Here is a 22,539-nt window from a genome sequence, read left to right as displayed (position 1 = left end):
AATGATGATGGCTGGGGGAAAAAGAAGGGAAAAAAAAAAAAATCACTGCCTCAAAAGCCGAGAAAATACAAAGTAAGAGGCTGTCAGTGATCCTTGCTGGGAAAAGTGTGAAGAACAAGAAACATATTGTCACTGTTCAGATGCGGTCAAGGTGAAGTGGGGAGACTGAATGAAAGTTACAACAATGTGACAAAAGAGAGACACAGATCCATTTAGTCTTGGAAGGAAGAGAGCAGGAGGCACAGAAGGCTAGTTCACGTGTTGCTTCTAAGCTGATTTTTGCTGTCATTTTATCATACAATTTCAGAGGGAAATGATGTATGCCCTTTTGTATCTCCTGACTTTGTCTTTTAAGAATAACAGTTAGTTTCTTTCTCACTAGTGACCTTGTTCTTTTTAAACACATGGCAGTAGTATATTGTTTATAATTCACATTGCTTTCTAAAGAAAACTCTCATCGCTGTTGCTTGTTAGTTGCAGAGCCTTCTCTTCTGTTGCTTTCCAAACACATGCGCTGGAATGGTCTTTGTTCCCAGTACTTCATGGTTTAAGAATAAGCAAGGGCCAAAAAGAAGCACTCTGGGGGACAAAGCCCACCAACCTGCCGGGGATCCCTGCGGCTGCACCCCGCATTGCCATGAATTCCGCACAAAAATCACGCTTCTCACACTTCCCACCCAGAAACCCACCCCTGCTCATTCTGGTCCTGCTTGGGGAGCTAGAATGGGCTCCACATTGGGCTTCCCCAAAAGAAAAGGGATAAAATGAGTCTAAAAAGTATCACCATCTAAATGGAGGAGAATTATGCTGTCATATGAAAAGAGAAAGGGTTCGTGGAACCCACCTGCCATTGCGCAGATAATTCAGCAGTAGGGCAGAAATTGGTGTGGAGGCAGGGTGAAGAAACAGCAGACCAGAGCAGACAGGTTTGAAGTGTTTCATAGTTGTGTTTTACTAAGGAGATAGCCTGGAAACACCTGGAAAAAATCTGGAGATTTCCAGTTTGGAAAAATAGATGTTGAAACAGAAGACAGGACACGGTCCATTATAACTTTGGCACTTTCCAATCATTTGAGAGAAGCAAAAGGTAGCCTTTGTGTGTGACACCTCCCATTGGAAAAGTGGATCTGCATGTTTTGTTATTTTACTCGCTAAAAGCTGTCAGGAGATCTGGTGAATCCAGCTGCTGTGGGCTTGGGCACTGGCTTACGACTCTCTGCTCCTGATGCTGTTGTAATGGGGCTTGTGAGCCTTTTCTGCTGCACCTGTTATCCATATAGCAGATGTTTATATCTATATAGTGGATTTTGTACTCTCTTACAAGGTGAGTTCATGCCATTGCAGTGGTTTTACAGCTGGAGGGACGGAGGATGGGCTCCCTTCAGAGAGCTCTGCTTTCGGAGATGTAGCTTCCATCAGAGGGATCGGGTGATTTCATAGCATTGTGAAGCCAGTATCATCAGTTCAAACTTATTTTACCAGCGTGGAAAATGAGTGTAGAAAGGCTGCTGTTATTTAGGACATGGTGTTCTCCAATATTTCCAGTGAATTGTTCATCTTAAACATATTTATAAACAAAACTTACAAAGCTAAAAATGTGATCTAGAAATCTGTTAAGAATAATCAGACTCAAAAACTCCTCCTGGACATTTGTGGCAGGTACCTGAGCCTACAGGGATTGATGATTTGCTTCTTTGCTGCTGTACCAGGAAACATGTAGTGAGACTGGTATTTCCCTTGTTCCTCTCTACTTCAGGTTCCTCATTTTTTATTTTCTTGCAGTTTTCTTTCTTTATCACTGGTCCTCATATATCTAGCTTTTTTTATCCCGTTTTTCTTAGCTTTCCCCTGAACTCATGTTGTTTTTCACTCTTCTATTCCCAGCCTTTCTGCTTTTCTTCTTTTTCTTTTGAATCCTTTCCATCTTCCCTGCAGAAACTCCCTTGTGCAAGTAAGTCCTTCACAAACCCTTGTTACCCTTCTTGTGGTGACTCACTTCTGGCTGAAATCTGGAGCTGTTACAGAAGTTCTGTAGGCACTTCTGACAAGAAAAATTGCCAGAATGCATCTGTCTCTGCTTCAAACATAGGGTAGCTGCATTTTTGCTTTCTGATTACTTGAGATTTTGAGACATTTCGATGGAAAATCTCTCCAATTGTGTACTAAGAAATGCTCAAACTACAGGGTACCTAAATAATATTCATTATTATTTTTAAAATTTGCATATAATTCTCAAATTGGAATAATCAGTGGTCTCAGTCAGCAATTAATATTTCACTCATTTCCAAACAAACATAATTTTCCAAATTATACAAAACTTAATCAGAAATCATATTTTCTTGTGTGTAGTGGTCTGTTGGAGGATATCAAATACCTCAGAGAATAAAGATTTTTTTGTTGTTAGTTTGAGGATTAGTACTTCTAGAAAGTTTCAATTTACATAGACACCAAAAAGTTAAAAATAATTCAATAATTCAATAATTTCTTCTAAGAGTGTCTCTTACTGTTACTCAACTTTGTGCTACATAACACCAACATTTGGGTTAATATTTTTGACTGATTTTTAAGGTAATCTTTATTGATATCATTTCAGCAGCCCATGAATTTTGGGATGATAGTTTCCAAATAAATGGGTCCCTAAGGCGCATTGGTGCACTAGGGCCAATGTAAACTGGTGCATTAGGTCCTTCAGGTGTTACCTCTAAGAGTTTGTGAAAGACCATGGTGGTTTAGCCTGGTTCCTCCAGCCTGCAGTCCTTCAGCTTCAAAAGCAACAGAGACATCATTTACTATTAATCCTTATTTTTGTGTTTAGATTGAAATTTGCTGTTTTCAGATACTACACACCCGTACGGAACCCATTACGTGTGTTACGTTTCACTGGGAGAGGAACACTTAATCCTGGTTTGCAATCTAGTGTTGTTTCAGCTACATTTACAAAGAGAGGTCTTCCTGTGGGATCTGTAAACCACACATTACCTTTTAGCTGTGCCATATTTTAAAATAGCGTTACCATGTTAAAAGAAACGTCTGTGTAAAAGAAAGGTTGTTTGTAACACGCATGACTTTCCTTGCTGTGTTATGTACAGAATAATCCATATACCACCCATACTGAAAGTGGTTATTAAATATGCTGGCTCAGTTTACTAGAAGCTCTAATACACTTCTGTAACGAGGGACTACTTGTAACATCAAAGCGTGGGGAGACATTAGCTCTTTTCCCCTATAGCCTCTGACCTGAAAGCTTTGCTTTTTATCTCTGTATAAAAGGAAAATATTCTTTTCAAAGAAGCCTAGCTAGAGTGTGGATATTTTCTCCGTTGTAGAATAAGACCCTGTGAAAGTAATCTACAATTTTTCACCTTTGTTCAGAGTATTGTTTCTTTTTTGGACATTATGCCTTTTTGAGAGTGAAAACTCTTGCTTTCATGTAATAGTGACTGGGAAGTGCTTTCTAAATCCTGAGGTATTTCTGTTTTCTGCAACAGTGTCAGACTGAAGAAAGGTGACCGCACATTTCTATTTTTAAAAGAAATAGAGATTTATTGAGAGAAAATAAAGATTGAGAAAGAATTTATACTCAAAATAATGGGTAAGACCCAAAGACAATTAATTGTACACAGGGTTTGTAAAGAGCCAACATCTGGCAAATCAAAACTATATTTTACATTGCAGATGTTTCTATTTATTTTTTTAAAAATATCATATAGCAGGTGATCTTTCTCAAGTATATTTGGACTTTTAAATCAATGGATTGGATCATCTTTGCTTTTGACATTGTTTGCATCAGATTGTTTATATAATCTAGCTTTGTCTTGTTTCAGTTCAACATTTTAGGATTCTTGACCTTTTGGCTCTTAGATTCTTAACTTGAGCTATCTCAAGGAGGACTTGGTCTTCAGAACAAGCTGAGTGCACACTGTCAGAAAATTTGACTGATGTTTGATCTGTACAATTACTTTTGAGTATCTGAACCCTTGTTCCCAGGCAATCTCAGGGAACAGAGCACTGAAACCCAAACATGGGGGCAGTTAAACAGTTAAAGGAAGGTTTAGTACAAACGGGCATATTGTATCATGCATTGTTGGTATTCCGCTGGTTATTAAGAGATTTTCAATTAACTTTCAAATAATTTCTTAAACTTATAGACACTGATAGTATTACAGATTCTGTGCATTCCCATGTTTGTATGATCTGGACTTCAAAGTTTCCAATAACATCTGAAACATCTTTTTTTACCTGCAAGTGTTTGTTGCAAGGACTCTTTCCTTAGAATCCTACAGAGAAACAGAAGAAGGAGCTCAGCTCTTTTTTTTGACTTATTTATACTAAGTCTATTTTAAAGGTTTGTTTTGGGATGTTTGGTTTTTTTTTTCGGAATTTGCTATGGCTAACGTGGGGTATTATGTTTCTGCATTCCACAATTCATGGCTTCTGGGGTGGCATTAAGCAGGACTCAGTCTATGACACAACTCACAGCAGTGTTATGTCAATGATTAAGTCAATGAAAATTCACTGATTTCTTGGATGCTCCAGGCGGGCCATCTTATAAGTGTGAATAGTTCCTGAAAGGTGGGGGTTTTAAAATTTAACCTGGGCTTAACAGCTTTTCCACATGCCTTCTAAAAATTGCTTAGCCAGAGGAAGGGTGGCACAGTTCGATTCTGATGTAATGACATAATTAAAAAGAAAATAAAGCCGCTCAATTTTCTCTGTAAGATTTCATATGAATAAATAAGTTTCAATCTTTCTTCTGCTGGTAACAAGCTGGATCACTTGTTTTGTTTTTTAATAAAGGTACATCATTTCATTATACTTGCAGAGCGCAGACTAGCGTATATTTTCAAGCATAAATATATTTATTAAAAAAACATTACAGAACTGCATTAATATTAAGCCTTATAAAGTATCCTATTGCATTTTTTAATACATTGGTTTTCTTTGGTTTTTGAACTAAGCAGAGAAAACTTTTTTTTCTTGCAGACTTAATTTTCTTAATAGGACACATATGTGTCCTTAAGTTATACACATTTTATCCCTGTGTTAAACATAGTAGCCCTAATATACTTTGTGGAATCTTGTAAGTAGCAAGTAAGATGGAGAAGGAGAAAACAGGGTTTGTGGGTGGGTTTTTTTCCCAGATTGCAATAATTAAAAATTTAGAAAATTGAAAATGTTTTCCAAAATGTAAATCTAAGTAAATTATGCATTGCACTTATCTAGATAGTTAAGAGAATCTGAAAACTCCTGCCGAAAATGAATATTTTAGCCTGCATTCAACTAATATTCCAACTTATGGTTACTTGCGTTTTACTCCTGTTTGCTACAGGTGAAACGGGTGAATATCAGACAGCTCATTATAGAGACAAGCATGCTGCATTCCCCGAGTAGGATGACAGAACAAGTCATGGTACGTATTGTAATTTCAGTGCTACAATACATCTTCAAGCTGTCTGAGGTAAAATGCTTACTAAGCACTGCATTGGGGCTGTCAGATTGCTTCATGGGGTGGTAATTAAATTGAGGCAGTTCTACCGTTCATTTTGTGGAACTAAGCCAGAATTATCTGTATCCTAAAAATATTCCACCATAGGCTGCTGGTTGTAGCAGAAGCACAGTTTTTTGCATATGAATTCTCTTTCATGGAAAACATCCTGTTTCTCAGTGCTGTCACTCCATAGGTTGTGGGGGAGGAGGGCTGCTTTGTCACTGGCCTATATTAAGTCTGATGGAAAGTGGTCATCAAAGATGATGTCTCGTTTAAGACTGCAGACACTTGGGCTGGATTCCAGTTGTGACTAATGGGGATAAAGGATTGATGGTCATTGCGGCCACAGGTGGCATTAAAGTTTCCTGCCTGATTTACAGTGTTCTTAGCCTTGATATAATTTAGAGTAGCCAGGGGCCCACTTGGCTGTGGTTGGCCATTGTCTCAAGAATAAAGCTCATGAGGATGTAATGTGATAAATGAAGAGGAAGCTTCTTCTGGTCATTTCTGGAGACTAGCTGCCTCATTAAAACATGCAGGAGGTGCCATGCTGGGTCAGACCAAGGATCCTGGCAGCTCAGCAGTCTGCCTCCGTCAGTGCTCTGCTATTCTGCTCTGAAAACCAGTGCTAGTCCAGAGTAACCCTGGCTCTGAAATAGCACCCTGAGTGGGGAGTCTTAACACTGCCAGCATCTCCTCATCTGGGAATACTATCACTCATGGTCTTCCTGAGACAGGGTGATGAGAATTGCAGACAGCGTTAGAGATGTAGGCACACAATGGACTTATAGAGCAGCATGATCATGTTCTTGTTTTCTTCTCTACGTATTTCCTAGTGAATCTGTCCTTTCTGAAATTTCTAAGGTGCCTAAAAACTTGTAGTGAGATAGGCAGCACAATTTTGCTACTTTAACGTCAAAAGTATATGCAACTCGCCTAACTGCAAATTTGATTCCAAAGATGTTTTTGAAGGTAGACTGGAAAGAGTGAGGCTGGTGTGCAAAGGAGGCTTCTCTTGTAGGATAAGTTTCCTAATAATGCACAAATGAGTTTATTTGGTAATTCAATGTCCTTTAGAAAATTGTTTGTTTTGAGTTCAGTTGATCTAGTCAGCCAGCGAGAACTAAAACTGGGGGGAAATAACATACACATGCAAAACAGTTTTTGAGCGTACAAGGTGGAGGAACTGTTAATGGGTTATCTGGAAATAGATGAAATCTCTTGCAAAAGCTCTAGTTAAAATGGCCCTTTTCTGATTAAATGCTGGTGAATATGAATGCATGATGAGAAATGCTGAAAATCACTGTTGTAGGACTCAGAATGTGATAAGAAAAGGTTCTAAGAAAGAAGCAATTTCTTGAAATAATGTGCTAAAATTCTTGTCCCTTTCCAAATGAAAAAATAAAATAAAATATGGAAGTACTTAAATCAACGTCCAAGAAATAGATACATTAACTAGAAAACAGTTACATAAGAAATAAGTTGCAGAGGGTGACTTTACTCCATGGACTCTCAACTCATCAGGGTCTACCCATAGTCAGAAGAGAGAGAGAGAGAGAGATGGATTCCTATGGGGTAATTCAGAATAAGAATCTCAACTGAATTGGCTCTCACCTTGAAGAATAATTTGTCATCAAAGGATATTGTGACAGCAGACAGTGCAACTGCTTCATTAACAAGATTTCTTATACCATTCTCCGATCATGAATTTTTATTGTTGAAATCTGCAGTTTGCCATTTTTTAAAATATTTGTATAAATCTGGCTCAAATATCTTGTACATCACAAATATGACTTTGAAAGATATAATTTTCCTTATTAATTCATAATTTTCCTCTGATTATTCAATTTTGAAGCACATCATCTCCTTGCTTACTTGTATTTTTTTTTGCCTCTGGTAAACCATGCTATATAAATGTTCACATCCTTTGATTTCACTGCTGTTTTTCCTGGTTCCCTTGTAATATCTGCTTCCTTCTATTTGATCTATTTTACTCAATGAACAACAGTTTTCACTTAGACTAATCTCTATGCTTGTTTGATTTTTAAACGGTATATTATAATGGTGTTAATGATGTTACACTGAAGTCCCTGGTCCTGCAAAGGCTGATTCATGTTACTCTGCACAATGTGAACAGTCCCGTTGGAGTTCAAGGGTTACACACGTGGGCACGGAGCTTTGTGTGCTAATTGCCTTTAGCAGGCTCATTTTCAGTATCACAAAGCCCCATTTTAAGGACTGCGGCTCAGATCTGAAAATGCACTTTTCACTGGAAACAATTGTAAAAAATATGTCCTCAGCTGGGAACCTGGAGAACAGAATTTTAATTTGGTGTAAATTAAGCACGTATATTGAGGGATACATCTTGACCAGCACTGTTTTTGACTACTTGACAATCCTTTAAACTCTTGAAACATGGAGATGGCTTCATTTTTGTAACAATGTTTTCACATTTGCAATTGATGGCATAAAGCATGCAGCAGTGAAAGCAATCCATTTGACTTTTTTCCCCACGTTCTTCTACTTGGAGAAAAGAAGGTAGAATAACAGGCAGTAATTAGCTTTCATCCAAATTGTGTATGAAATTTTAGTCTGTAGTCTCATTGCGCCTATGTCAGCCTGAAGATTAAAGGCTTCTTAACTACATAGTGACAGAGCAGGCTGAGCAAGCTGTGAAGGAGCTGGTGGGGTTTGTTGTATAATCACTGATCTGTGAATCACTGGAAGAGTTTGGATTTCTGTGTCCAATGCGGACAAACAGAAGTCTACCTCATTGTATCTCCTTGTTTTGGTAGATCACCACGTACCACTGAGCTCCAGAATGTAACTGAGAGTTTCTGCAGTGCTGGAAACTTCTTACTCATTGAGGTGTTAGATGCATACACCCCAATAAAGTTAATGTTTAACCATCTTTTCTTTTGGCAGCATGCTACAGCTTGCTAATTAATTTGGTTGCTGTTTGCACATTTTTTTTCCACCACTGTGGATACAATCAATGGATTTCAGGTGTTCTACAGTCAAGAAGACAGCTATGCATAATGTGCTCTGAAGTTATATTGAGATTATCCTTCAAGCTTTGTTATTAGCACAATAAGGAAAATATTCTAATGCATTTATAAATAGAGAGTTTATAAGCAGTGAACTGTATTCTCTTACACTGGAGAAATCCTAAACATAGTCAAGCAAAAATGAATTGACCTCAGATAAAAATTTGACCTTCTCAACCTGGGATAGTAAAACCTTTCTTCACCTGTAGCAAACCACCATCTTAGCTTTCCATCACCTGGTAACCAGGATGATAATCTTCAACTACCCATTGTCACTGTTGTCCTCTGATACTTATTCCTTCTGGCAAACCTACCATTTGCATCTGATTTAAAATAATTCATTTCGGTTTCTAACCAGTATGTGAATTCCACCAGGTGTTTTTTCTTTACTTGGGAATAAAACTATGTTAATTTCATTTCAATTCAGGTACTATCTAAATGAGTTAGATGGTGCACATATTACTGCTATAACCTAGAAGGTCTGGAGACCTCAGTATGCCCTCAGACTGGACAAAGGAGGGTTCCCAGCAGGCTCACTTTTTCAGTTAATATGAAAGAATTCTAAATTGGAAGTTTAGTTAATAATATTTGATATTTAGGTTTTATACTTGTTTTCTCTGTTTCTTAAAAATGTCTTCTGAAGGATCCTGAGTTGGGGGGGGGAGGGAGAAGAAACAAAAATATAGTTCATTTCCTTTATTTGTGGCTAGATTGTTGGAAAGAAGAAAGGATGGGCAGATTCAGTGGGTACCATTTTTTTTAATAATTCCACCCTTCCACATTAATTTTAAAAATATTGATGGCTTTGGATCACATTTCAAAGAACTGGTTTTGCACAAATATCGTCAATGAATGTAATGGTGTTTGGAGCTCAGTGGTTAAACAAGCTTAGAAAAATGTTTTGAGGAGTAATATGGGATATACTATGATTGGGGTCATGATAGCAGAACCTTTATTTGTATCACAAACTTGACTGGGCTTTGTAAGGCTTTTGTATCTTTTTAACCTAAGAGGTAGAAAGATGTACTGGCAATAGTACTCTTGAGTTTTAATACCCTGTGTGAAACATTGCCAGTGTTAGGTCGTGTGATTCTTTGAGCTTCCCTGTGCCCGTGATGTCATTTGCCCAATAAGGGTGAACTAGAAAGACGATTAGAAATACTCTAAGCACTTTAAAATTTCTTTAAATGAAATCAGAGGGTGTTTTGTCCTAATAGATACTTTGCAGGCAGAAATCAATTAGTCTGATAGTGCTACTATTCTCTAAAATGGAATTGTATTGGACCAGTTTGATGTCTTCTTATAATTGTACACTGTATGGTTCTTTGACTCTTATCTCTGCCTCAGTCTGTGGATTTGAAACCATCAGGAAGATGTCACATTGGTATGAGTATTCTTCAGTGATAAGAACAGTAATTGTTGCAGGGAGACTTCTTAATCTTGGGTCACTCAAATCCCTTTTAAAGACAGCAGGTGCTCTCCAGAACAAGCATTAACAAGAAGAGATTATGAGGTAACCTGTTGTTCTTTATATCTCAGCATCTCATGACAAAGCTTACCATCAGCCAGTGTGCTCAGAAGCCAGTCAGTATAGGAAAAAATCAAACGTGACTCAGGAAGGAACTAACGTTTTCAGTACTAAAGAGTGGATTCATTTTAAAGGCTGAATACTGAGAACTGTTACAGAGAAATTTATATTTATGTAAGATAATTATATGAGTCAATTATAAAAGCAAGAAAAAAAACAACCCTGGGAGAGGCTAAAAAAAGGGAGCTACAGATATTCAGGGTGTAATGCAATCAGAAATAAATTCGGTTTCCTCAGAAATCAAAAGCCAAAACTGCCTCTTGCCAGATTTGTGTCGTGTTGCAACTTTCTTTTTCATTCTGCCCCTCGTCTTCTTCCCGACTGTGGCAAATATGGTGAAAGCAAGTTAGTCATTCGTATTATCAGAGTCCAGCACTGTGAGCAGTATGGCTTCATGCGTGTGTGCTTGTGCTGGGGGCTGCGTAGCATTTACAGGGTGAACTCCTGAAGCTGAAGTTGCTCAGGATCCCTCAGCTCAGCCAAGTACGATCACGGTGGAGCAAAACTGTCGGTTATTTTCAGCTCTCAACCTTTTATGAATTTCTGGATCCAAATAGCAACTAAATTTTGTTAAAATAAGATTTTTTTATCTAATCCTGTCCATTTCCGTCAAGATCATGATGTAAAATTATTTGAGTAAAGCATGTCTATCTTTGTGGGGTCAAGAATTAAGAACAGGATATATCACTGCATCCAGATGATAAAGCCAACTTTCAAAAGCCATTCAGTAAAAGATTTTTTTAGAGGTATTTAGATGCAGAGGTGTACCTAGCACTTTCTAAGAGCACACTAATCTCAGTGAGTGTTAGGGACTTAACCCTTCTTCACTTTACTTTGAAAAAAAATCAACTAGGAGCCTCTCTCTGCCTCTAAGTTCCTAAATACTTTTTAAAAAATCTGGCCTTTGATAACCCAAATCCCCTTGACTTTCAGTAAGGCTTTTCATCCTGAATTCTAGATCCTCATAGGTTTTGAGGGTCTAACTCTCTTAAATTAAAATGTGAGTTAAAGGCCCAGGTAATTTTGAACAGCTGAACCTCGGTGCTTAAGTCACTTCTGAAAATGAGTGTTAGACTACTAATCCCCTCAGATACTTATGAAATATTTTCCTGTCACCTCTGATAAAATGTTCTAGAAGAATTTACTTTGTTAACCACTTGGTTTGTCCTGAAGTTTGTATAACAAGCTTGTGTAATATTTATTATAGAGAATACTTTTTTCCCCCCAAAGAATGTCAAAAATCTTTTTTAAAATGAAAAATAGTAAGTGTAACAAAAATATATATTTATGCTTTCAGCAGGCAAATGTGTTTTTTAATGGAATTTAAATAAATGGAATTTTTCTGATGAAAAAAGCAACAGTAAAAGCAGAGATTATGTTTTTCATAGTTCATTTGCCTCCCTTGCCCTCCAGATCTTGTGCAGAAGGAAAATGACATCCCTAGTGAAGCCTACAATGTCATTGACTCTGAAGAAGGACTCAGAGACCCATTGGTGTTTAATGACCCTTATTGGCCTGCACAAAAGAAACTGGTATGATCTACTAAAAGAGACATATGGTTCTTTAGAAATATTAAGAAACACTCTTTTCTTCATGGGTAAACATTGTAGTCATGCATTTCTAAACACTGCCTGGTTTTAGATGACTGCTCTTAAAATGACAGTCCAAATTTGGTGAGGAATTGCATTCATTTTTCATGAATACTTGACCAACAGCAGTGGTATTTTACCAATACAACATTCACGCAATTTTAATGTTGTTATCCAGCAGATTCATATCAAAACAAAACACAACAGATTATAAGAAAGCTAAACAATACAATGAAGAGCAACTAAAGTGTTTTATAAGGCATGGGCACATTATATAATGTAATTACGTGGTGATATCCCAAAGCTATAGGTGAGTGTTGGGATATTATATTATTTCAGTATTAATTCCTCCATTAAAGTAAAATATATGCTGTGAGAATCTTTATTGCAGTTGGAGATGGACAGTGGCTACTGAAGGTGATTAGAGTAGAAAAGTGAAAAGAGGGAAGGGAAAGGAAGGGAATATGTATCTAAAACACTCAGTAGATAGTCTCAGTGTATAGAAGTTCTGATAGGCAATGTTGTACTTTGTGCTCCTCTCTCTAATGTATTTCCCTAGAAGAAGAGTATCTGTATGACAGACACTCCACTGACACCTTTCACTGTTTCTAGAGATGCTGCACTTTTGGTAAAGCACAAGTGCAGAGCCTTGGTTTCTGTTTCTCTAAGGGGTGTGCTGGCTTTCTAAACTTGAACCGCTCAGGTGAGGTAATACATTGAGCTGTTGGATTTGTGTTCTTAATCAAACTTTCTAGTGACTAATTTATCTTTTCACAAGCATTTGCAAAAACAATACGACTGGTTCTGCTAGCTTATAATTTTTTCCTACGTTAGTGTACTTCTTTATGCTCCTTACAATGGATGGAATTGAATGTGGCCATTTTTTAAAAAGATTTCACAAGAAGTAACAACTTATGTGAACCAAGATTCCTCTGGAAAAATCAATTCAGCAGTTTGAAGTAATGTACTTGTCATACGGGAATATTAATATGAAAGAAAAATGACATGGATATATCAGAAATTAAACTAACTGTCTGTGTAGAGGTATCAAAAAGCACAGTGATGAATACTCTGAAATGTTTGTTGCAAGATCCTACCACTACCTATCTCATCAGAGATACAAATGTTGAAAATTATTTTTTTTTCCCTAATGCCATCCCAATGATTTATGCTGCTGGTTAGAATCCTGTAGCAGAAGTGCATAGTCTAGCTTGGATTTTGCAATACTGTAGTGGGAGGAATGGAAAAGGTACATTTGCCTCTCTCACTGTGACTGCAGGACGGAGAAAAAAAAGTCTAGTGCGGAATGTCCCAAATTCTGCCTTCACTATGATGGGGGTGATGAAATGCAAGGCAGGGACAGTGCCCTGTAAGTGAGCCAAGTCATTTATCCTTCCTGGCAGAGTCAGAGAAAAGCAAGAGAAATTGTGATTCTCTGAGTCCCAATAAGACCTTTTTACCCTATTCTGCTAATGTAAAGGGCTTTAGGATGGATTTGCATTCACTTTTGAGCCCCTTTGCGCTACTAGAGAGTTTAAACTTGACATTCCTAGTCAGAATTCATTCTCTGATCTGCTCCCCTGGTAGTACAATTACCTTCTCTTGAACCATCAAAGAGCTGAGCTTCAACAGCCCATCAGGCTCAGGAACCAAATTTGAGTGTTACACTTGAAAGTATTCAGGAGGCATCAATTGACCACCTTGCCTCTTTTCTGAATTGTTATCCTTTAAATGTTAGTGTTGACAACCATAACAAAACACACTATTTTGGGAGGATCATGCCAGCTTCAAGTGTGCTGCCTGGTGAAGGCCAAGGGGGGAGTGTAGAAGCACTTATTATACACTACTGCAATTTCCCTTTAAAAAAATCTAGTATTGGTTTATTTTACTCTTTCTGTTACATTAGTTATGAGGTGACTAAAAAAGATGAAAAAAGAGTGTGTAAAACAAAGTTAGTCAAGGGTTATCCAAAGGATGTAAATATATTTGATATTGCAACCTAGTTTGGAAGAAACTCAAATTTGAATGAAAGATCTATTTTTCATTGTGTATGCCCTGGACAGACATAGAAAATGCCCATAAAATGGATGACACAATGATTTTGGTAGCTTGGCAGACTTACCCCACTGTTTCATTTCTCTCTGTGTTGACTTTGTCCCTTACATTTCAAAGATGGATAAATGTATTAACATGTAGTTTACCACACAGGTCAGGGGATCTTTCTCATTTGACCTTGAAAACAAATGTTCTGTCTGCTCTGCATGGATAATTCATAAGATTTAGTGGCTCATCTCTGTATGTTTGGCATTCAGAAATTTTGCTTCCCCAAATGTGTTAGTGTCTTCTTTTCTGCATGAGAGCTGGTACACATTTGTGGAGCTAGACTTTTGTCACATGGTGATTTTGGGTGCTTAGGGTGAAGGCACAGTATGCTGCTAACATGAAAATCTCCCATTTTCATGAGCTGCAGAACATACTGCTTGTATGCTCTTTGGACACAATCAAATTGTGTTGATTGAAGAAAAACGTGTGATGTAATTTAGAAAAAAATACAGGCAATGGGCACGCAACAGTCATCCTTAAAGAATTTTCCACTAGTCAGTGAAATAACGAAATATACACATATGTTTGAGTACAAACACACAAGTAAGGAAAGAATCACAGAGATTTCTGAGAGAAAATAAATAAAGAGCAAAGATGATAATAGCACAGCCTTGGCTTGCTCACTGTTAGAAGTTTCTGTTAGCTGAATGTGTGTTAGCACAGTGATATCTAGTATGCAACAGTACTTCAGGGTATATAGGGTAGAAAGCAAGCAAAATGAGAAACTAGAAAAGGCGAGAATAAGGTCAGTAATCTTAGGGAGGCAACTGGAAGATGTGACACATCTAGTGAATATTGTACAATTCATATTGGCTAAACTTTTCAGACATTTCTTTTTAACCTCAGACCATGAGCTGCAGAACTCATGCTACCTACAGGGCTAAAAGAACAAAAAACTAACCCTGCTTCAGAGAGCTTACAGTTAAGAGTAAGATAATTGAACAGTTGAATACCATCAGGATACATGCCTCCACATCAGGAGGCAGTGAGACAGTATTGATCTGCTGGGTAAGCAGCAATCCCATCTCATCAGTAGCTTAGTCATTATTGAGTCTCTAGTCATCATAGTAAAATAAAGATTTGATATGGGACTATGTCTGGGCATATATACTCACAAAAACTAAACAAGTTGTTCAGCTCCACTTTGCAGGGCTATCTTTTCTGTCTAGACAGAGAATATTTGTGAAGGCGTGTGGATGGGAAAGCTCATAATACTTTTTCTCAGACTGAATGAAATATGTAGGCATTTTAAGGACAATTCATATTCTTGAAACCATAGTTACACGAACAGCTCCAGTTGACACAAGACATCACTGCCATAGAATGAGGCAGTTACCATAACCTACGGTTCACTCTTGTGCAAGTGCAAGCGTGTGTGCTGCTACGTGGTGACCCTCAACAACTGATCCAAATTAAAAACAATATGGTAAGAAAAACCCGAGGATTTTAGCTGCATAAATTCTCCAATCAGTTCAGCAGGTCGCTACAAACATGCTTGTGCCACCAAAGGAAAAGAAGTAGGTGACAAAAATGGGAACAACCACCTCTTAGGAGCAGCACTAACTTTTTCTAGCTGCAAGTATGCCTAGAATTGCAGTAGTAGAAAAGACAAAAAGACACATGCTCATAACAGTATATCGTGCCTTACAAAGGGTAGTGTTGATCTTGAGCTTATTGAATATTTGTCATTTTCGTGAAGTTTTTGGCACAGAAATATCAGTAATTGATTAGGTATTTTTAAGAGAATTTAATGCTTTTTGTTATATTGTGTCTGTGCCTATTAAAATATATTCTGAATGCTTAAGTGCATAATTATGTTCATAAAAGAACAGGATAAGGAAAGCTGTGGAGATTCAATTAATCTTATGGGGAGATAACATATTTTTAGTTGCTAGCAAAGTTAAGAAAGGTGGTCTTGACTGGAAAAAATCCGAGTCACGGCATGTAGCTCTGTCCTTGCGCTGGTGGTTAAAAGTGCATATTGTTCTGCAGGGATCTGGGAAACATCCTGCCTCCCCTAGGCCCAGGGGCCGTGGAAGAGCAGCATCACCCATGTCCATGGGCAGGATGAACAAACCGGCTGTGCTCCTTGCAGTTGCTCCTACTGCTGAAGAGGAAACTGTGTCTGAGCTTTTTCGCTCTTTCTCTGGTCCCTGTGCTGAAGCTGCTTCAAACAGCTCTCTGTGTATGTGCTCCACAATTTGGGCACTACTTTTGGAGTCTTATGTGCCTTGGAATGAAATGTCCCTGTTTTGCTCAGCTCCCAAAGGCGTTCACGTTGAGAGCAAAAGAGATGTCACCTGTGGGCCCTCCTGCCTTTTGCCAAGGAATCAAAGTCAACCACCTCCTGCGGCAGCCCATGGGGCAGGTATGCCATCATTCCCTGTGCACTGTCAGGTACCACCACCCAACAAATATGACTCCAACAGAGCCAGATGACAGGCTCTGCAGAGGTCTTCTGATCTGAATGGGATGCATTTTACTTCATCTGTATGTGCTTGGAGAACAACACATACAAATTCTTCTTGAAAAGTATGGCCAAGTTAGATCTGCCTGCGGTTCCCCACTATGCTCTTTCCAAAGTATGGATCAATGTCAAATGCATTGTAGTTTTGGCAAATAGTTTCTCCCACTCTTCCCTTTCTCTTCCCCCTCCCCTCCCAGCTGACACACAGTGACTATAGGGGGCAATGCAACCTCATCATACAGCCTGTGTACATCAGCTACATACCACATTAATAGGCAGAAACTTTAAAGTCTTCGTTCTTACTTCTTGCTTTTGAGCAATTTGTACCATGGTAAGCTGTATTCTTATTTGGGCCCCATAAAATGGGACATTTTAACTTCAGATAAGCTTTTACCAGTCACATTTTTTTGATTGTTTGTAAATGAAAGTTAATAAATAGTGATTTCATTTCATACTACTAATTAAAATTAAAATCTAAAATAAAACAAGACACAAGAAACTAAAACAATTTTGAAATTCATTTGACATTGATCACTGAGCAGAACTGCTCCAAGTCTGTATGTATCTCATATTCATGTAATTCAATCTATATGCCTGTCAATATTTCTAATGCAGTTTAATTTCTTCAGATCAGTTTCTTTCTGACATAATGCAGCCTTTCAGAAGGTATTCCAATTTAGAGTGCTTAGATGATACTCTTATATTTTCCAAGATTTTGTGAAAAAATAAATAATGTATTAAAAATAATTGTCATAGCAATAAAAATATTCATATATTAAATTGTTTGGTTGTATTTTCCTTACATTGATTGAAGTACACTTCACAGTAAGCAAGCAAAGAATGATAACAATGATAATTTTCAACTCTTCGTGTAAACAGTGTGTGTTTGTGTACCTGCATTTTCCTTCCTCAACCTTTCTCGTTTTTGCAAAGAAATAGTTAGAAGATGCAGTGCTGAACTTCTGTTAACATGATTAGAAAAGCTGTTGTTATGGACTATTTTCTATTATTTTAATTTTGTTTCATTACAGTTTTTGACAGTTACTGTTTACTAGAGTTTCCCTGAAGCAAAAATGATTTAATGTTCAACACACGCATTAAAATGTGTTCTATTTTAGTATGTTAAAGCTAATAGAAATATAATTTAAGCAGAAATCTGTGCTTAACAGTGCAGCACATAGACTCTCCAAACACAGATGAAGATGGAACTTCTATTCGAAGGTAAAACAAAGTTAGCAGTAATCTGTCTTAATACTTACTGTTAGAGCTGTGTGATATTTTTGCAATGAAATTCAAACCCAGGTGAAGCTAATGTGGTGGGGGGGTTGTTGTAGAAACAAGGCGTGGTTTGAAACCTCAGCTTTCATGCTTGGTGCCTTTATATGACTCATAACCAAACCCAGAATTTTCAGCTGAAGTTCTGTTTCAGTTTTCTCATCCATTCAAATTCAGACCTGACTGTCAAGGAAAATAAGTCATGAATTCCAGAGGAAAGTCCACTGACTTCACTGAATGCTGAAAATTCTATGTTTCTAATCCTCTAATGTGAGCACTTCGGGTTTACTCAATAGCTTACTGACCTTTACTTAGCCATGTACACATTTCAGGGGGAATTTTCAATGCTTTTTCACTCAAAATCGTGTTCAACAATTTTTCCTGATCATTAAGACCTGTGTACCTAAAGCATAGACTGAGAACATCTTCTACAAGCCCGGAATACAAATCTATACTGTTTCAGTTAAGCACAACCTCTTTCTGTCGCTTGTTGAATTCATGTGAAAGCCAGTTTTAATAACTCCTGGTATTAGATATTGTTGGTGAGTCTGACCAGTTATTTATGTACAGTGGTGTTAGGGTTTGATCCTTCCTTTCCCACTCTTTGTCCAAGAAGAGTGCTCGAAGTAAGGGTAGAAAATAATCCATTGCAGTTGATGGGCCATGCCTGTCCACAGAAATAAAACCCCAAAAGCCCCAAAAGCTGCAGAATAAATTTTATGACTTTCAAGAAAGAGGTGGATAGTTGCTCATCTGAGGACTTGTAGGGGCAAAATAATTAAAAAGAACAAAAATATAAAATTAAAACCATGGTTACCTACTCACCACGACAAGTTTTATAGAATTAAACAGACTTTCTCCTTGATCTTTCTTACAGATTGTTATAGATAGTTGCTGCTAAAAATGTAAAAGGCAGAGCAGCACTAGCAAAAAATGTAGTCTTTTACAAGGGAAGTGTTAGTGATTTGATAAACTCATTCAAAAATGGAAAATAATTAAAAGTAGGTAGCATTCACCAGAATAAAATATGAAATATAGGAGACCCTTCAACAAGGTGTGATGTAGAGCAGTGATGGATGGGAAAGTTCTGATATGGTGTCTGTTTTTAAAACAGGACCAAAAAGAGATCCTGGGAATGAGGACCAGTGAACCTCACCTTGCTTCTGGGGAAACCGATGGAGAGTCTAATTAAGGATAGAATAGTTCAGCACATGGATAAGTATAACCTAATAGGGTCAAACCTGCGCAACATCAGTAAAGGTAAAGCATGCATCTCTAACCTGCTAAAGTGCTTTGAAAAAGTTAATAAAATTGTAGATAAAGGTGACCTGGTGAACATAATTTATTTGGATTTTCAAAAAATCCCCGATAAGGTCCTTCATAAAAGACTATTAAGGGAAAAATATAACTATGAGGTAAGGGGCAAAATCTCACAGTGTATTAAAAATTGAATAAATGATGGCAAAAAAACTTGCACTGAAAGTCTTCTCCTAAGAGTGTAAAGAGGTTAATAGTAGGATGCTTTAAAGGTTCACATTGGAGCTAGTGTTACTTAATATAATTTTTAATGATTTGGACATTGTATCTGCTAAAACTGACATTAAATGTTAGCTAGTTGGAGTGAGAGGACTGTGAGACCAGAAGAGAATGATTAGAGTGGCAACACATACATTTTAACTTGGATTAGTGTAAATTTTGGTAGTCATTTTATGGGTTGTTTTCACGTCTAACACTGTATTACATACCATGATGTTCTAGTCAGAATAATTTATTTGCTTTCTGAGCAAGGATCCGATAGATCACTGAAGCATCCATGTGGATGATTTGCCCTCTCTAGGTGTAGGAGTAGACAGGGTTACGTGAGACTGAGGAATTCCCATCTGTCAGGTCGCTTGACCTTTTCCTCAGGGTAACCAGGCTGCATGGCCAGAACAAGAGCCGTGTTTAAGGTTAAAAATCATTCTTCACAAATACTTAAAAGGAAGGCCTATTTCTGTTGGATCTTGCTGCAGTGTCTGTGGGTTTTGAGATGCTTTTAGCTTAATTATGGCACTGAGGAATTCACTGGCACTACTGCCTACTGTCATCTGCAGCCCAGAAGGTTGTAACCCAATGCTGGTTTTCTTTGGAAGCCCTTACCTGTTATTTCCCAACACTCTCAATCCCATCTCCTCTTCATGAAGTGTCTGCAGGAACTACATTCGGTTTTGCATCTCTTTCTGGTACGGACATCCCTGCTGTTAAAGAGGATCAGGAACCTTTGCCTGAGCAGAATCATTCAAGAATGGCTGAGCTAATGGGTTTTGAGGTTTGGGTTTGGAGTTTCAGTGGGGTTTTTTTCATTTCCCACCGTCTTTTCATCACTGCATTGAATTTAAATTTGTACGATTATTTAAAACACTACCCACTGAAGGACTGAAGTAGCATGTTATGAGACCATGACCTTATATTAAGCATATTAAACATAAAATACTCACTTCATGGGGTGCTGCAGGTGTCACATCCACTCTGTCAGAACTGAAGTCCATTCAGGTTCTTTTAATGGTAGAAAAGTGGGAGCAAACAGATAATGGCTCCTTGAAAACTGATACGGGTTCATCTAATTTTAGTGTAAGCACAATGAAGAGAATATTTTCTGTTGCTTTCTATAATTCTTCCTAAAAAGAATCTATTTTACATCTATACTGAGGCAAAAATGTAATCTTTGTAAGATGCAGTGTTTCGGACTATGAGTAAACACAGTAAGAAAAAAAAGATGATTTCTTGGCAAAAGAAATGTGTGGAAATAAACCCACTAAAAATAGCATTTATCTTGATCAATAACTCATGCTTTTTTTTTGTGGAAAATATTAATAGAGTTCTTTAAATAAAAAGGACTAATGCATTTTTTTTCTCTTTTGTTGTTGCAGCCCTGTTTGTATTTACATCCAGTCATTTATTGCCCATTAAAGAAGTAATGCTATGTTAATGTAAGGGAAAAAATCAATGCTACTCAGATCAGTAGCTGTGGGGAAACAGTGCAGCAGCTGGTTTGCAAACAGCAAGCCCACATAGATCAATGAAATTACAAGCTAAATCTGCTGATGCTCACAAACTGCTCCAGCATTGTGATGTCTAACCTTTCTCAAGTTCAAGATCTCTGGCAAGCCAGCAATAGCTAAATGGAAAAAAAAAAATTGAAAAAAAAGCAAGAAAGAAACAAAGAAAGAACAGAACTGGCTGGTGGAAAATTTTAGCGTGATATGTAATATTCCACTTTTGAAGTTATCAGTATAACTGCACATTTGTAACAGATATAAAAGCCACTGTAATCTCCCAGTGAGCAAAGCTGCGATCTACACACTCTGGAGATTTCCTTCCTTAAGAATGTTCAAATCTGTCACATATTACCTTGAACTGTAACACTGGAGGGCTGGAGAGCACTTCAGTAATGTGGTTGTTAATGTGAATTCCAGAAAATAATTTATCAATGAGCAACAGTACAGCTTCTGCCATGTGCAATTGCTTTTATTTTATGGCAGCGTTGTAGCCTTTAAAATGGTTTGAATTTTGTTAACTTGTAAATTAAATATGCAAAATATTTGACTTGTTGAATGCAGATTCATTTGCATATTTTATGCTATTTGTATGGGAAGGGAGGCAGCGCCTTTTACCCCAAGGAAAACACCGCTGGGATTTATCAGTACCATGTGAATAACATGCCTTTCAAATGATTCTTTTTAGGGCAGTCCTCACCCTATTTGTGCCACTTTTTTAAACACAGCAGTATTTTTCAGGCATTAATCAGGAAGAAGATAGGAAGAACGAGTCTCTGAAGATTGCTATAAAATGGAACACATTTTAAAAAGGGAAAGAGGTTCATTCCAAAAGTATAAAAAAAAGCATCTTGAGTTTCCTTCAAATATTGACACATGTATTTTGTGGGGGACAAAATGTGTACTTGGCAAATACACATTCTTATTGTCTACTAATCTGCTGTTGCTTTACATATATTAATTAAATGTCACAGTTCAGTTCTGTTCTATTCTGTTCTATATATCAGTTACTGTTTTGCAGGTTGGAAATAAGAAAAAGCATTGAGAGGTTGGAAATGCATTTTGGTCTTCTAGCCATGGAGGAGCAGATCAGAAAATGGAAATCCAGTCCTTATTAACTGTCTTCAGCTTTTATTTTACAAACCAAGAACATTCAAGAATAAAATCAAAAGTGGGGTGAAGTGTGATTATTTCTTGTACTGTCAATTGCTTCTCCTGAAAAGACCACTTTGGAATTAACTTAGATGATACTTTTCTTCTCTAATTTTCACAAATACCTAATAATGGAAAAAAAAAGAAGGAATATTTTCATTTTGAAATGTTTGATTTTTTTTCTCTTTTGCTTATAGGCCTTCCCAGATATACCCAGTTTCCTTTCATCACTGATGTTTATGTTGTTTGTTACTTTATAGTGCTGCTCAGCAGTGGTCATGGCGGGATTTTCCATGTTTGATGCAGAGAGAAGACTGACTGTGCAAAAGCTGTGATTGTCACTAAGAGGGTGAAGATTGACCATATACACAGATGCTGCTGCTGGTGTGGGAACACTGATGGAAATCTCTCCTTGTACTCCACTTACTGGCTAGGAATGAGGGGGAGATGCTCAGCAGAAGCTAGGGGCTGCTGCTCTCAAGCCTGATCCAAGATCCACAATAGTTGTGAGGAAATACCAGCATCTTCTCATAGGGGCATAGTTGAACAACTATGGGTGTGCTCACATTCAGGATAGGACTTCTGAGAAAGGACTTCAGGTTTTATTAAGGTCTCCTTTTTTTATTTGGACCTTGTTGAGAAAACTCTTTTGTAAATACTGAAGCTGCTGAGACACATCTGAGCTAAAGAGAAGGGGCCTACTCATAACAGCACAACCAGGATTTCACCAAAGATCTTTTTTTGATGCAGTATACGAATTTGTGATGAAGACTTTGAGTTCATCAAAAGTAAATG

At 37.5% G+C, this 22,539-nt stretch overlaps 1 protein-coding gene across 7 annotated transcripts in view; it reads left to right on the top strand.

The window, feature by feature from the left end:
* Positions 1-17,062, top strand: part of LOC106901556 — a 170,145-nt gene extending 153,083 nt beyond the window's left edge. For 3 of the 7 annotated variants that reach the window (XR_001414327.1, XM_014964394.1, XM_014964395.1), the window contains 2 exons: positions 5,330-5,410; positions 15,808-17,062. Coding sequence is in view for 4 of the 7 variants with exons in the window: in XM_014964394.1 (XP_014819880.1) it covers positions 5,330-5,410; positions 15,808-16,254 (528 nt within the window). In the remaining 3 variants the exon portion in view is untranslated. Of the gene's footprint in view, positions 1-5,329; positions 5,411-11,536; positions 11,656-15,807 lie in introns of all 7 variants that reach the window. The other 4 variants (XR_001414324.1, XM_014964397.1, XR_001414321.1 and 1 more) reach the window with 3 other exon arrangements.
* The last annotated feature ends 5,477 nt before the right edge of the window (positions 17,063-22,539 follow it).

Source organism: Calidris pugnax, unplaced genomic scaffold, assembly GCF_001431845.1.
Source record: "Calidris pugnax isolate Ruff unplaced genomic scaffold, ASM143184v1 scaffold219, whole genome shotgun sequence".
Classification (NCBI taxonomy): Eukaryota; Metazoa; Chordata; class Aves; order Charadriiformes; family Scolopacidae; genus Calidris; species Calidris pugnax.
This window is presented reverse-complemented; position numbering and strand designations above follow the sequence as displayed.